At 41.3% G+C, this 16,552-nt stretch overlaps 1 protein-coding gene across 1 annotated transcript in view; it reads left to right on the top strand.

Annotated features, from left to right (window-relative positions):
* Positions 1-16,552, top strand: part of Unc5d (unc-5 netrin receptor D) — a 553,430-nt gene that overhangs the window by 460,916 nt on the left and 75,962 nt on the right. The window contains 1 exon segment of the mRNA XM_052751943.1: positions 1,983-2,015. Within this exon segment, the coding sequence (XP_052607903.1) occupies positions 1,983-2,015 (33 nt within the window).

Raw genomic sequence — 16,552 nt, 5'->3', positions numbered from 1 at the left:
AGCCGGGTCAGAGGGAAATGCAGAACCCTCTGCCTTGTGTGCAGGGTTCTCTATCTCCAGACCTTAACCCTTGGCTTCTCAGTCACATTCACTCATACTTCAGAGCTATTTGCACTAGAATTCCACCACCTCCTTTTTCTCACAGCTTGGCTACCGATGAGTTTTTCTGAGGCTCCATCTTGCATCTCACCTTTTTTTAATGGCATTTCATTTTGTTCCCTGCCTCAATCCCCATTTCCATGGTTCAGAAAGAGAAAATACGGTTGAGCTCAGCCAGAGTTCTAAACAGATGTCCCCCCAACTCCTCTTGCGGCTGTGGCGATGCATCACTTTTAGACATCTTAGCCCTGGCCTGCCAGCCACATGGTACCTGTGCGGAATGCTTTCAGATGCCTCGCAGTAAGCAAAAAAACGGAAGCTCTGCTCAACCCGCCAAAGTGGTTGCCTTCTAATTCTTGAGAGTGGTAGCATCTGGATGTCTCAGCTGCCACCTGCTCTCAGAGAAACGTGTCTAGTCTGTGTGGTGAGGGGCATGCCAGGGTTCTTAGAAACCTGAAGGAAAATCCTACATGAGCATGTCAATATAAATAATATATCATCTTGCCAGAAATTGTTCATTTTGAAGACAGTACCCACTGCTTTCTCATTCTCCTGTACTATTCAGTGATCCATATACAGGAGTATGATTTGCATCCACCTTGTCAAATCTACTTCTGTCACAGGTCAGGCAGCTAAGGCCACAAAGGCCATATTCAAAGCACACTGCATTTATGTACTATAAGAGCTTTCTGTCAGGATCAATATGAAATTCAGAAGTGGGTTTAGTTGGCGGAAATTCCTAGACAAACTGACCACAGCAGCCTATCTGCCTAGGAGGGATTACTATGCAGTCAGTCAAATAATATTTATGAGGTTCTAAAATGTGTAGCATGCTGGTTTTGTTTCTGTTAAAACCATAATCCACAATGAAAGCCTCACTCTCTATGGCCATCTTCGGGCTCACAGAGAACAAGTCTATAGATGGTAGCCTCTCACGACCCTAGCACCGTGAGTCGGTGAATGATCACCAATGACCTTGACCTGTGTAGTCTGACAGTGTTCCTTGGAAGCCTAGAAAAGAACTATGAGAAGGACAGACACCCCTGTGAATGCAGGAGGCTCTGCAAAATATTGAATCCTGGCATCTTGATCTGGCATCTGGAAAGTGCTCATGTCTGCCTTCTGTGGTGTGATGATGTTTAGCCCGAGTTGGAACCAAGAACAGAAGCAAAGAGGGGGACCCTGGGCAAAACAAAGTAAGCCACATGCACCAAAGTCAGTGTAAGATTCAGAATTAGATGCTGGTGGGACACTGGACCAGACAGTGAATGTCTTTTCCTTTCACTGCCACATCCCACCAGCTTGCTGCAAAAACAGTGACACCTTCTTCACTGAGAGAGGCAACACACATTTAAACAGATGAGGGAGGGAGGAAATAAAAACCCAAATCCAAAATGCTCACAACACCATATCCATAGCCCCAGGGAATGGCTCAACAGGCAGTTTGGAAGTTTACATCTAGACCATGATTACTGCAAACCAATGCAGGCTCCCTTTAAATATTTATTCCCTGGTTCATTTTTCTGTCTTCCTGTACAGTGAAATGGCATCTCTTACCCGAGCAGTCTGCTCACTGGCAGCAGGCTCCTTGCACTTATCCTGCAGATAAGAATCGAGCAGAAGCAACAGAGAAAAAATACGCTAGCCAAACTGAAGAGAAAATATATTCTTAAATAAAATAATAATCATATGGAAAAAAATTCAAAAAGAGGCAAATAAAAAATTAGAATGCAAAAGAAAAAGGTGGGCCCCACAATCCGTATTGCCTGCAAATCGGAGGAAATGTATCATTTATAGAGGTCCATACAAAGTAATACAGGGAATATATCTGCTCCATGTAAATTTATTAAATGCAACTTTCTCTTTCTCTTTCTTTCTTTTAGATAAAAAACCTCTTCATGAAATAAAACCCCAAAGTAAGTTATTTTTCCTCTTGTGAATATAATTTATTCTCATATTTGCTGCCTTACTGTTGTATTTGTTCAGGAGCTGAGCAGAACTGAAGTCCTCTGACAGATCCAGGGCTTTCGGGGCCTCTCCTCACTGAGTTTGGAGTCGCATATCAGAGGTTTAAATCAAAAAGAAATATGCACACCCTTCCCCTCCCTCAAAGCAAAAGTAAATCTCTCTTCTTGATTCTTTCTGCCTATAAGTCCATTTCTCTGCAAATGTCATCTAGGATTCTTATTTCTGGAGAGATTTATAGCATTAAAATTAATAAATATTTGTCAGTGCACGCATGAAAGCAGACTTGTGGGCAAACGTCTGGCTCCTAGCCCTTCCAGGAAGAGGCGGGGAAGGAAGGGTTGGTTCTGAAGAATATAAAGCACAGAGTCTCACCTGCTGTGGCATCCATGGTAACTAAGTAGATTAGGAGCCCGCACTCTATAGTGAAATAAGTCCAAGCTGACTGTTGGTGTTGGCTTCAGTTCCCTAGCTACAGGCTTACTTCCTGAGGATGCCTTTGCATTATTTCTGTTTTGCATCCAAGGGATTTAGAGAATGGAGCATGGCTTAAATGGTTGGAAGCTTGGCATTTGACGCCGTGGCTCTCAGCTTTGACTGCAATTCTGATAACCTGGAAGCCTTTTAAAATTGGGGAGTTGGAGGGCAGGGATTAGAACCCAGAAATTCTCACTTTTCAGAGCTCCTCAAGTGATTCCATTATGCACTCAGGTTGCGAACCGTAGTCTTAGAATTTTGTGGCTGGGAGACCAAACAGATTGAAGTGTTGGAGTATGGTGGGGCTTAATAAGCATTTCCTACTTACGAGAAAACAAGTGAGTTAGAATCTATGATGGGGGATACGCCTAGGATCTACATGTTATTGTGTTTAAAGTAATTGCATGGATTTAGAGATAGCTAAAGCATAATAAGGAATCTTGAGCTTTGAGGAAAGAACCATACAGCTGACATCATTAGCAGAAGTAGACAGCTGTCCAGCTGCTTTGGAATGTAAAGCTTGGGAAACCTGTCTGTGTCCAGTTTCTCCCATTTAATACAAGATGAATGACTTCTGATCATTTAAATCTACAACAGCAGAATTCAAAGCTCTTAGGAGCATTAACAGCTTTCATTAGCTAACTTCTTTGAAAAGAATCATGATCTTAGAGAACAGACAGAAATAGGTACCCAGGGGTGGGCATCAGAGGACATGACAGGAAAATCCAGGCATTTTGTTCCTGTTCCTCTCTATTTCTATGGGCAGCCTGTAGTTTATAGAGGCCACTAACTTACAGTCTGAGAATTCTGCAAAACAAAAACTTCCTCTGTGTCTTTTTCTGCTGCTACCAGCTACATGTAAAGGAACCATTGGCACCCAAGCGGCGTACTTCTGGTTTACGTGCACACTCGCTTTTAGAGACTGAGTTGGGAGGAACTCAGCATTGTATGTGTGTGTGTATGTGTATGTTGGCATGAGCACATGTTGAGGGAAGGAAACTGTCTTTTAATATGCAGCTCATGCTTGTGTCCTGACTTTCAGGGAGGTATCTGGGATGGATGGACTCTTTGCTTGCTCATAGTCTCATGTGCATGCCAGCTACCCCCCATTTGGGTATAGAATATAACAAGATCATGGGTGTCCATGTGGTAACCAACATGAGGATTATTTGTAAAGCATGTGTGTGTTTTAAAAAGTTAATTTCATGCTTAGTTTGTGAGTCCTGTGCCTTTCTGATTTGGTTATATCTGTACTTTCAGCCTTAAACCCCACAGAAGTGACTCCTAGTCTGTAGGGACCCATGAATTCATTTTTGCTTGGGGTTCTCGCTCCTAAGCACCATGTTTAATTGCTGGATACTGCAACAGAATCGCTTAAACTGGTTTAATTTGTGATTTCCCTAAAAATAAAACCGTACAAGAATCAATGTGATTGCAAAATGCTCCCAGAGGAATCCAGTCAGGGTTCTGTGAGCTGCATGGTTAGACATGCATTACACAGATTCAGGATTAGTCGTTCGGTGAAAGTGGGCCTGGGTTTAAGACTGCATGAATCATCACTGATGTGAAATCAAAGTCAATTATGAAGATAATTGAGAAACAACCTGTTCTTATATATAGTGGTTCATCATCTTCCACAAGTCCTGGTGGACAGACTACATCGCTCCGAGTGAGTTTTCTACACAGTTCTCCAGAACAGACAGGCAAAGGAGCTAGCTAGCTTTGAGTTGCAGGAAGGTACAAAGAGAAGTGAAGTCTTAAGATATGTGTTGGCAAATCATAATGACAAACTGGGGGAAATATGCACCGTGCACAGCTCATGAAAGCACTTATTGTAAATGAGATAATTTAATCAATTACGTTTCCTAATGTACTAAACCGAATGTTTCATTTTCTGCTTCTGCACATCTTAAATTATCTTCAGGTGCTTTATGAGATTTAATCATAGTTAATAGAAACTTCATTACCATCAAATGTGCTTTCAATAAATGTTGTGTAACAATGTCAGGAGGTGCAGTAAAATATAGTAGGTTCTGAATGGCAAGCATGAACCCCCAGAGTCAAACTGAAAAAATGGCTGCGCTCTGACAGTGAGACTCTTTGGAGCCTTGGAGAATGGGGTAACCTGAATGACTGTAAACTCTTGAGGGGTTGCTGGATCAATGATTTCACCAAAGAAGCACACTGACAGGATGTAGCATTACCCTAGAAAATGGTTCTGTGTTCTAATCCCTCTCCAGCACCCTTCTACACAGTTGTTCTGTCTTTATAGGAATGAGTACTTACAGGGCTGGAGAGATGCCTCAGGGGTTAAAAGCACTGATTACTCTTCCAAAGGACCCAGATCCTAGCATCACATGGTGGCTCACAACTACTTATAATTCCCGTTCCCTCCCAGGCATCCAAGGACATCTTGTAGCCTCTTCAGGCACTGTATATATATGGTGCACAGACATATATGCAAGAAAACACTCATACATGTAAAATAAAAATGAATGGATATTAAGAAAGAGAGGGAAAGTGTGTGTGTGTGTGTGTGTGTGTGTGTGTGAGAGAGAGAGAGAGAGAGAGAGAGAGACAGAGACAGAGACAGAGAGAGACAGAGACAGAGAGACAGAGAGAGAAAGAGACAGAGAGAGACAGAGACAGAGAGAGAGACAGAAATGCTCTCCATGAGTGAAATTAATAGTTCCAGCTTCCTTAGAGATATCTTCAGTTAAATATCTCCGAGGAACCTAGTTCCAACTTCAAAATTCAATTTATCCTTCTCTGCTCCTGTCTCTAGTCCATCCCTCCTGTTGACCACCAAGTTAGTGGTCTATGTCAGAAACTTAGGATCTGTTATCCTCGCCTCTTGTTTCTTTCTCTGTATCCAACAAATCATCCCTGTCTGCCTCTTCTGTGCTGAAACAAATCTCTGGTTCACTGGCTCCTCGCCATTTCTCCTCAATCATTTCCATCCATTCACTCAACAGTTACTTATGAGTCCTCACTAGGTGCTAAGATACGTCCTGCTGAGTGGAGAATCTGCCCTAAGCACAACATATTATAGGCTTCATAAAGTTCACAGTTTGGGTGAAGAGAGATAGAATAAATATTAATGGCAGAAAATGCACCAAGTACTTGGAAATGATGTGACATGATATGAAGAGAAATAAAGTAGAGTAAGGACCTTGGGCAGGCTTTGAGGGAAGGTTGCTTTTTGAATAAAGTACTCAGAAAAAAGACTAATAAAGTTGCATTTCAGAAAACACTGAAATATCAAGGTAGCACAGGACAGGGGTCTCTGGGGTTGAGTGCTCAAGTCAGTGACTAGCAGAAGGTGAAGGCTGTGTGGTGAAAACTTGCTTACAGGCTCTGGGGGAGACATACCAAGGCAAAGTTATAACTGAGTAGTATTATTAGTTAAGACCACAGAAATGAGGTGAGAGGGGAAACTCCATTTGCATTGTAGGTCACCATAAAGACGTGACCTTGACTCCAAAGGAAATGTAAAGCCACAGAGGGTTTTATCCAGAAAGATATGGACTAAAGTTTTCAAAGATACACTATAAGTACAATGTCAAGTATAATCCCATAGGGAACCAGAGCAGAAGAAAGGAAATCTATTACAATGATCCATTACAACAATAATCTGTTATTATGGCTAAACTGTTAGAACAATCTAGGTTCAAGATGATTATGGCTTAGGCTGGAAGGACAATAGCAACATTTAAAAAAAAAGTCATATTTTGGACCCAAGGATTTGGTATAGATTGATATGAAAAAAAAATGTTTTGGGTGATTCCAAATTTGAAGTGCATAGGAAGGATGGAGTTGTCATTACTAATACTAGGAAAACTTGATGGATAATTTTGAAAGGAGAGCCCAGAATTCAGTTTGAGAGTCCTATTATGTGCCAAATGGAGATTGGAATAGGACTCTGAATACACAAGCGTATAGAGCAGAGAAATGTCCTGGCTGGTGATGCATATTTGGGATTTGTCAGTGCCAAGATGATATTTAAAGCCAGCAAGTAAGTTGAGGTCAATGCATTAAGAATATGAATAAAGAAGAGCTAAGGATCAGGCCTGGAAGGACAGCAGTACTTAGATGTAAAGAAGGTCAGAGTCACTGCAGAGAAGAAAAAACATTACCATAATAGTAAGAGAAGATCCCAAGGAAAAGAGAATGGTCCCAGAGTCCTGGGCAGCATGTGTACACTGATGACAGGAAAGTAGAAGCAAAGCTGTCTGAGAGACAAAGGAAACAAGCAGGAAGGAGGGAGAGAGAAGTGGTGTATGAGGGAGATATGTTTAAAAATGTACTGTATTACCTGCATGAAAATGGCCTTACAAAACCCCAAATAATGAAAATTAAAAAGCTGGGGTTGTGAGCGACAAAGTCAAGCTGTCTTCCTAGCAGAGATTTGCAGTCATCTTCCCATACCTAAGGTTTCCTTCAGTCAGCTTGGCTGAGCTTTTTGGAACTTGGGTTCTCAGCAGATCTCCTGCCTGGTGAAGCCTCCTCAGGAACTCACTAGCGTCCCCTGAAGCACAGCTGCTTCTTTTGACCAGTTTAACAATCTGCTGTTTGGCTTCCTGACTCACATCATGGCCCTACCCTTCACCAAAGCAAAGCACTGAGTACCCATTGGCATTTGGGCTTATGGGTGCCTCATATTTCTATCCTTTGTACCTAAGACCTTTCCCTCCACCTAACTCTTCATTGATCTCCCCTTAATTTTCAGCCTAAGCATCACTTCTGCAAGACCTGTAATCCCCCTGCCACAATATCTGGGTTAGTTACTCCCATCATCCATAATCTAACTATTCCCCTCTTTCTACTGTATTTTCATTACCTTCATGCTGTCCCACATCCCATAATATATCTGGTACTTAAAATATAGTTTATGTTCCCTCCTGGGTATTATTATTATTGTCTGTCTCCAACCCACGCAAGGTTTTCTTTTTAAATTTAGATGTAATTTTTACTTTAAAATACATTTTGATTTGTTCATCGAAACTTTCATATATCTATATGGTATATTTTGATTATATCTATCCCAGTGAATTCTGCCCCTATGCTCATGATTATGGGGCAAACCACTGGAGCATGGGCAGCCCAGCAGTAGCCATGTCTTCAAAGGAGAACGGCTATCACTCCCTCAGCTACCATCAAATGCCAGTAGCTCTTCCATTGAGTCTGGGGCCCCAGGGACCCCTCCCAGGTCCATGCTGGAATTTTGACTGGTTTGATCTTAGGCAGGTCTTGTGTAGGTAACCACAGCTGCTGTGAGTTAATGTATGCAAAATCCAAGTCATATCCAGAAGTCAGCATTTCCCAGCTCTCTTCCCTATCTGCCAGCTCTTAATGTTTTTCTCTAGCCTTTATTCTGTCATGTTCCTGAGCCTTGGATAGGGGGAGGTTGATGTATATTGTTCATCAACAGCTTGGCCCTTTGAATTGTTATGAGTCTTTTTAATTAATGGAAACCCACTGATTGTAGTTGAGAGCAACACAAATCTAATGGCTGCAAGCATAATTGTTTAGAAAGAAGTTTAACAACATGATCATTTAGCAAAACAACAATAATAAGTTCCCTCGTAGAGCCTAGGGTTTTCCCAGTCATGAGCTTTTGACCAGGTTTATAGTAACTGGCCCAGAATCCCTCCTGTGATATGAACCTATTATCCAATTGGAAAGCAGTTGGTTACCTTCATAACCACCATTCCCCTGTTGTACCACTGGGCCTAAGTGCTGGGTAAGACCATCGTTGTCTTTTTCCCCACAGCAGCCTACATAGAACCCTCTAGAATTATGTAAATGAGCCATCAGGGAGAGCGTTTCTTAGTCAATTGAGGCTAATTTCTTTGTATCCTGCATCCAAAGTAAATGGTGTCTTCAGCAATAACTATCTAGTTATAGTGGGAAACCAAGAGAAATAGCAATAGTTTATGTTATTTTGGGTGCCTGTGGAATCTTCCTGACCAGTAACAAATAGGGAGGTATCCGATTGCTGCTGGCACTGAGATTTTCATTCAAAAACCCATGTCTTCTAGGAGCAGCACACTCAAGCAGGGGACTTTTATGCAAACGCACCACACACACATAGTATTTTAATTATCTTGCACATTCGTGGATTTGCATAAGGCTTCTTCAACTATCTTTAGTTTTGACCAATCCACTCATGTTTTTAAAAAAATTTTGAGACCTAGTCTCACTTTTCAGCCCAAGCTATCCTAGAGCTCAGGAAGCCTGCCTTGGCTTTCTGGTTGCTAAAATTATAAATGAGTGCCATTATGCCTAGCCAGTATAGAGTCTTATTCATCGTTTTCCATGTTGCATTTACACCATTACCAAGTTCAAAAATATTTATTGAGTTATTGTTCTGAGTCTTCCTGTTAATTCTTTACTTTTTTAAAGCTAAAAGTACAAAATCAAGAGTTTTGCTTCTAGGTAATCAAATTTATTCATTCATATAGTAGGCATATATAATATACTATTAGTCATGGCTCAATGAAATATGAAGGAAAATCAGAAATGTATTCTCCTTACATTGTTATACAAGATTAAAGATGAGTGATTAGAGCAAATGAAATGAAGAAATTTGAAGAATCACCTACTGTGCAGTATGATACAGCCCACACATTTGTATCCTGAAATAATTTCCAGCAAATAATGGCCTGAATGTATGGCTAAGGCCTGGGAACTAGAATCCTCTTCTTTTAACTCAAGAACTTTACATCCCATGTGTCTGTCCACTGTACATTGGCTTGCAGAGGAGTCTAATGATTACCAGCTAGGCAACTACTCAGAAGATGTAAGCTCAGTACTTGCCCATATGGGCTCAATACATGGCCATTCTGACTTGGGCTATAGATATGAATTGCATTTTCAACTGGCAGAATTGTCTTTGGCTCATTCCTTTAAATCTTCAGCAGATTTCTAGGCCTTTCTAAGCTAGTATGAGGCTAGTAGCTACTATTCTTCCAGCTACACTCTAAAACATTTCTACCTTATTTTGCCCGTCATTTTTCTTCATCCTGTGCTGATTATTTTCAATTACGTAAGTACAGTACTTTCCACAAATTGCATGATTTGCTTTGTCCTTCACAATCATTCTTCCTCTAAATCAATTCAGCACAGATATATGTGTGCAACATTTGTAATTTTCTTAGCATTTCCGACTTCCTTTACTATCTGATTTCTAGTGCATCATAAGTGTGTGCTTTTCTTGCTACCATTTTCAATGATTTCAGTGGCTCTGTCCTTAATGGAAATAATGGAATTTATTCATTAAATGCCTCAGAACCAAGCAAAGACACAAAGAACAGGTGGTAGACCAGTGTGTTCTTTAGTAGCAGGGTAGCACCAGTGTACTCACTAAAACTGTGAATTTGCCGTCACTCTTCACTTGGTCTTAGCCAAAGGGCCGAGAAGGGATCACAATAACTCTTTCCCCAATGCACTGAAATTTATAGAGTTGATGTCTTCAATGGTCAGAAGAAGAAAGTAATCAAGAGGAAGAAATTTGCTCAAAGACTAGAGTTCAAATCCCACTCTTCAGCTCTTTTACCTTGTGTCTCTTCCAGTAGTAAAAGTGCAGTATTTTTATACTTCAAAGATAGAATTAGTAGTTAAAATACAGGACTTTTTACTTAAATCTGAATTTCAGATAAACATGTAATAAATAATTTTTAGTGTAGCTAAATTGGAGGTAGATATATGGACAATACTTACGGTAATATTGCTAATTATTGAACTGAAAGTTTAGATTTACTTCTATATTTTTTGAGGCAGAGTCTCAAAGTTGTAGTCCCGGTTGGCCTAGAACTCACTATGTAGAGCAGGCTGTCCTTGAACTCCTAGAGATACATCTGCTTCAGCCTCCTGGGTGCTAGGATTAAAGACATGCACCAGGACTCCCAGCTAGTTCTGTATTTTTACTCATTACATCTAGCATCCATACTAAAAGGAGAACTGGCACATGCCTAAACATTCCATAAATTAGGTGGCTTCCATTCCCAGTCTCAGAAGACCAGGTAGGATTGAAGCATGCATTATAAATCTTTCTTGAAGAGTGAAAAGTATGAGGAGAAACTCTAGAAATCTGGTGAGCGTATGGTGCGTGTAGATGAGAAGTGGGTGAAAGGAGTTGCAGTCCAGGCTGGGACAGAACACTGCAGAGCCTCCTCCTGGGAATAGACTCAGCACATAGAAAGCCAGCAATTGGGAGGTCTGTGAGTGGCAATGTCAGAATAGTGCTTTTCAATTTCCATGTGATCAAAGACCAGGACACGGATGGGGAGTACCAGGCGGATGAGGGTGTGCAGTGTGAGCATGAGAAGAGATGCCTGTCGTTGAAAATAAGTAATAACAGACAGTATGGAGTCCCTGAGACATGTGTGAGGAAGTGAATGAAGGAGAAGAGAGTGAGTGAGCCAAAACAAAATGGCCACTGGTGGTGTCGTTACCAGAAAAAGAGAATTCATGGGGAGAAAATGTCCAAGGAAGTGAGAATGACAAATCCTTAACTCAGATGACGAATGTGAGAGGTCAGTCCACAGGGAAGGTAATTGTGTCCAGCAGACGAGAGGAAGACATGGGTATGGGTCTTCAGAGAAGATTGACAGATGTTTGCCTGAGACTGGACAGGGCCAGGGAGTCGTTGGCACTGCCTGTATAGGAGTCATTGTCCAATTAGAGAGACTGAAAAGGGGAAAGGGACCAATAATGGAACGTTATAGCCGATGCTTACCACTCAGCGAATACAGGCTCTTCACTAAACAGCAAGTGAGGAGCAGGGAAGAAAAGCAGGGGAGTCAAGTTGAAGGGGTGGCACATTCTGTAAGGGGCCTTAGATAGCTTTGTCTCACTGCAGAGAGCCTCACTGCTGACGAAGTGACAGGTGAGTTTCAAAGTGGAACAGGGCTTTGAGTGGGGACAGACGTGAAAGGGTAGGAGAAATGACATGATAAGGCAGAGGGACGTGATTTCAAAAGTTATCACCCAGCCTGCCTATCAAGTAGGCAGTGTGATAAAGGAAGGCACGTCAATTCTGATAAGGAGCTATGGGTTTGATACCTTACATTTTGAAAAACTAGAAAATATGCACAAGGATAGATCATATGGAGCCTTTAGGGTAAAGAATATGAAAGAAAAGTGAATAATGGGCATCTGACATCTGTACTCCTTTCCCTGAAAGGACTTAAGAGGTACTATGCAGTGGTTAGTTAAAGAGAATTAACTGGAGGAAAAGCATTTTCCTTGCATAGTGTAACTTTTTATACTCCTAAATCTTTTTCTAGTTTTTTTCACATGTGTTGCTTCTATTTAAAAAAAAAAAAAGTGACTAGAAATAATTGGTCAGTGACATTGTGACAAGTGTATTAGCAGATACTTAATGTTTTAAAATCCTAGAAGTCTTTCAAATAAAGAGCTGAGATCTCAGGAGAAGGAAGAGCAGAAGGTGTGTCTCTTATAAGCTGGTCAGAATGAGTTGAGGGAGGGATTTCCAAAGAGGTAATTAGAGGAACTAGACTACACCATCGGCAGGGGACAAGATGCCACTGTCAGGGAAGACCTGGGAGACACAAGGCTAAAAGAATAAACATGAGGCCATGTCCCTGTAGAGGCAGGAAGGGACTAAGTCAGAGCAGGCCTGACATAGGTAACTAGGAAGGGGGAAAGAAAATGTATACCCAAACAGAGATGTTTTGAGGTATACAAGAGTTCATGTAGGGTGGCCTCTGTGTTGTCAACAAGAAGGAACGTAGATGAGAAATAGGGGTCACAGAAAAAGGGAAAGACTAGAGTGACAGTTGTGATGAGGATGCTCTTTGGCCACGAGACATGAGTAACATGATGCTTGAGCTGCAAGGAACCTCCCGGGGAGTTTGCACAGCATCTGATTGCTGATGATACCCAACAGAGCTGTAACTTCCTCTAATCTAGCAGGGCAGGATAACCAGGGTACCAGTCTAGAAGAGAAGAGATGTGAAGAAGGAACACAGGAATCAGGGTTAGCAGTTAGGGACTGAAGGTGGCTTTATGATCAGACTGGACTTTGCTATTTTCTAATTATAAAGCCACAGGTAAGGCACTAGTCCCCTAAGCCCATGTCAACGTGTGTAAAGTAGGGAATAAAATCTCGACCTCAGATTTTTGTTCAAAGATTAGACTGAAATCGTATCTGCAGCCTGTAGACATCTGAGCAAAGGGCTAGTGCTGGTTTGGAGTAGTTCCTTCTATCTAGAGTCAGTCAAGCAGTGTGATTAGATCAGAAGTGAGCAGGTGGAGAACATGACCAAAAGTATGACCCTGGTGACAGACCACATGGGATTCATTCTCAGCTCTGACGCTCACTGATCATGAGGCTTGGAGCAAGCACATCGCCATCTTCTTGCCTTTATTTATGCAACTAAGTGAGGACATTGCATCATGTCCTCGGGGTTAATATGAAGTATAAAATGCTAGAATGATACCTGGTATACAGTAAGCACCGTTTGAGACTTAGCTATATTGTCATTAGTTATAACAAAAACCAGCAGCTACAATAACATGCATGAGGTTTTTTCAAAGGTGGGAAACTTGAAAAGTGGAGACATGGATTGGCAGCTAAGAAGTCGAGAGTTGCCGAGGATTACAAGCAGAACGGACATAGATTACCATGGTTGACCATGGCTCACCAATTTCAAAGCTCTTTTGACAAGTTAAAAGAAATTGTTATTGCTTCTTGGTAACAGCAAGGGTAGATAAACAACCCTACCAGTAACTTGTGAAATAGTCTAGTAGATTTGTATGCCACCAGCACTGACCACACTGAAGTTACTTCCTGGGCTGACCATTGGTTGGCTTTCTGTAGTTGGCTCTTGTGACTTCCATTTGTTTTGCATCTCCCCGGCTTCCCTTTCTGAATGTTTTCTTAATGTAGATTCCTTAGCAGTTCACTGCCTCTTACATTAGCAATTGAAGTTTGTTTACCTGATTTTCTACAATGGCAGTAGTGGTTACTCCGGGATGCCCACTAGGAGATAAAGCAGAATAGTGTGGTTAGAAAGGTACTCACCATGCTCTCATATCAGGCCATTGTAGCTTGAGTCCTAAGGATACGTTCTAGTCTGCTATATGTTAAATGTGATGTGTGTTCAATTTGTAACATGTGAATTGAGTTAATGTTCTATGAGCAAGAAAAATTAATTTGTCATTCACATTAGTGTCTGGGAACCATGGGACAGATGAAGTAAACAGCCATGGCTTGAGTCATCAGGGCATTGGTTACTACCGATGACTAGAGAGAGCTGTCACTCATAAAGCTATCAAATTTGTTACTAAGAAGGAGCTTTGAAAGGTCTGTTATTCCTCCAGCCAACTCTGATAAATAAATAAAAAAACTAAAATAAAATAATTGCAGACTGTTATAAAGTCCTGCTGGGTTTTTTTTTTTTTTTTTTTAGAGACTTTCTGAAAGGAGATTTCACAATCTACCTAAGAAATATAGATTTTTAAAAAATAATCCTCTGTGTAGGAAAGGTCATTTTAATATCCAACCAGACACCTGATTGCTTTAACAAAAGGCCATTTCTACTCCTGTTAGAGATGGCAAAAAGCCTTCGTTTACTAGCTTCCTCCTAAATAGATAGTCATTGAGTGCCTACTATTGGCCTCGTCTCTTCTTGGAACAATCTCTTATGGATTCCATTGCCAAGAAGTAAATACTACCCTTGCCTTCCCAAGACCCTATTTCCCACTCCCTATTTCTCTTTGGACCTTTCTCTGTGGGTGCTTCACTGCATTCGTACACCCCTCCATGCTTCCTTCACAGCTTGGAAATAACAGGTTTCTCAATCGAGTGTTTTGGTTGTTTTTTTTTTGCTTTGTCTATAGATGTAGATTATACTTAACTATTTTTTTTTTCCTCTCAGATGTGCTGGGGCCTTCCATGCTCTGCCTAAAGCTTTTGAGACTTTTGTAAAAGGAAGGTAGGGATAAAGAGAACAGGAAAGACAACAGTAACACAATGGTGTGCAAAGTTTGCTTTTGAAATAGAAAGGCCCAGCATCCTGTGCTCACAAAAACAGAGTAGCCCTGCTCAACCAATGCTTTCTTTCATTCAGAATCCCTTTGAACCAATAAATCAGCAACTCTGTGTCTGTGAGAAGACAGATAGTTATAAACACATATGTACAAATGGAAATGCAAAAGAAATTCTTTTCCCTTCTTTCTTTTTTATTTATTTATTTATATATATATATTTTTTTTTGGTTGCATGTGTGTCGTTGCATTCATTTGTGCTTGTGAGTGCAGGTACACACAGAGGTCAGAGAAGAGTATTAGATGCCCTGGAGCTGGAGTTACAGGCAGTTGTGAGCTGCCTTAAAAGGAATGCTGAGAACCAAACTCTCAGGTTGTTTGCAAGAATGTTCTTAAGCATTAAGTCATCTCTCTGGTCCCTTTACTCATGTGAAATACTTTTAATGTAATAGTTTATTCTTGCAACTTAAGTCAGATGATTCTGAAAATTTTCCTGGGAGAGGAAACATGGTGAACCATTCCTAACCTTAATCTAAAGGGACAGGATCAGAATGATGATGATAATTCTGCCTACTTGTATATATCAAGGACCAAAATGGGAATCTGGGTGGGGAAGGCAGCTTTCCCTTGCCTCCCTCTTTTGTCTCGCTGTGCTAGCATCCAGTGATTTCCATTTCGAGCTCATGCATTTTTACCTGGGTAATCTCCCTGGCTCCTGTCTGCCTGTTTCAGTGCTTGGAACTCTACGAGTGTCTTTATCTCTGCTTCACAAGCTCAGCAGTGAAGCAGCTGCAGCCAGTACATAGCCAAGCTGCTTCCCTGCATGTGCTCCTTTACTGGGAAGGTGTGTGCTCCCCAGAAGTACCTTTTCAATGGTGGTATCATCGCTCAGCAATACACAAGGAAGGAAAAGAGCTGACTGCTCTCAATCCAAAGTCTGCTCACTGTGCCTGGTGTCCTGGTGTGATGTGTCTGCTGTGCTCAGTGTGCTCTCTGCCCTGGGTACCGTTCTTCCCTCCAAGGAAACACGGGGATGGGAGCAGAATCAGGTTGGTGGATGCCTCCTTGTCTCTTCAGAATATAGACAGGCCATAGCACGGAAATTCTGCAGTGGAGATATGGATTGTTGTGCCCACAGTTCTGGGTGGTGAGAGCAGTGGGTCTGCCAGTGCCCATCCTGGAATCAGAACGAAGCTTTGCATCATACCCTCGTGCATGGCACATTTTCACGATGCTTTGCTTATTAAATGTGTCTGTGGACTTCTAACCCTTCAGCCCTGACTCCTGATGGCTGTGCTCCTCTTTGCCCATTATTTTTATGTGTTTACTACACTCCTTCTGGTTTGGTTCAGCTTCATCTCCTCATTCACTCTTTAATTTGGTAACACCTTATTTTATGGCCCACTAACTTTTTTGAAAATAAATTCACTTTGTACTGCTGTGACTAGCATTACCCATTTGATAAGTACCATTTTAGGGTGTGGGAAAGGCATAGTAAGTGTTATGCAATTACAAGGTAAATATATGTTGTATTTCTTTTATCCCCCTCAGCCCAACACTGGATGACAGAATCATTATTTTGGACCCATTACGTGTACTTACTACATAATCTGTTGGGAAATTAATTATGTAGTTTGTTCTTGCCACCTTCTATTTCCATACATTTTGAGATGATGCCTCTTCTAGAATTACCTTGCTTCAGATAATTTTCCTATGTTGTGTTATAATAGCCATTATCAGTCTGCTTCTGTGATGAGCCATGCCCAGTATGTATCTGGAAAAGAATGGGAATTCAGCTGTAGAATATCCTGGGGGTTGGGGAGACATCCACATCCTAAAACTAAACTAACGTTTTTATTTTTGCTTTGCCCATGCATTCAATAGGATGGAGTAGGAGAGGTATGGGAGAAACAGCATGTGCCCTCTGAGAGAGCAGCCCCCTAACAAAGTGTTAGAGTCTAACATTGACTTGGTATCAGAAAATATTTGCCATGGA

Source organism: Peromyscus californicus, unplaced genomic scaffold (genome assembly GCF_007827085.1).
Source record: "Peromyscus californicus insignis strain IS unplaced genomic scaffold, ASM782708v3 Scaffold_23__1_contigs__length_62951481, whole genome shotgun sequence".
Taxonomy (NCBI): Eukaryota; Metazoa; Chordata; class Mammalia; order Rodentia; family Cricetidae; genus Peromyscus; species Peromyscus californicus.
Note: the sequence above shows the minus strand (reverse complement) of the source record. Positions and strands in the feature narration are given on the sequence as shown.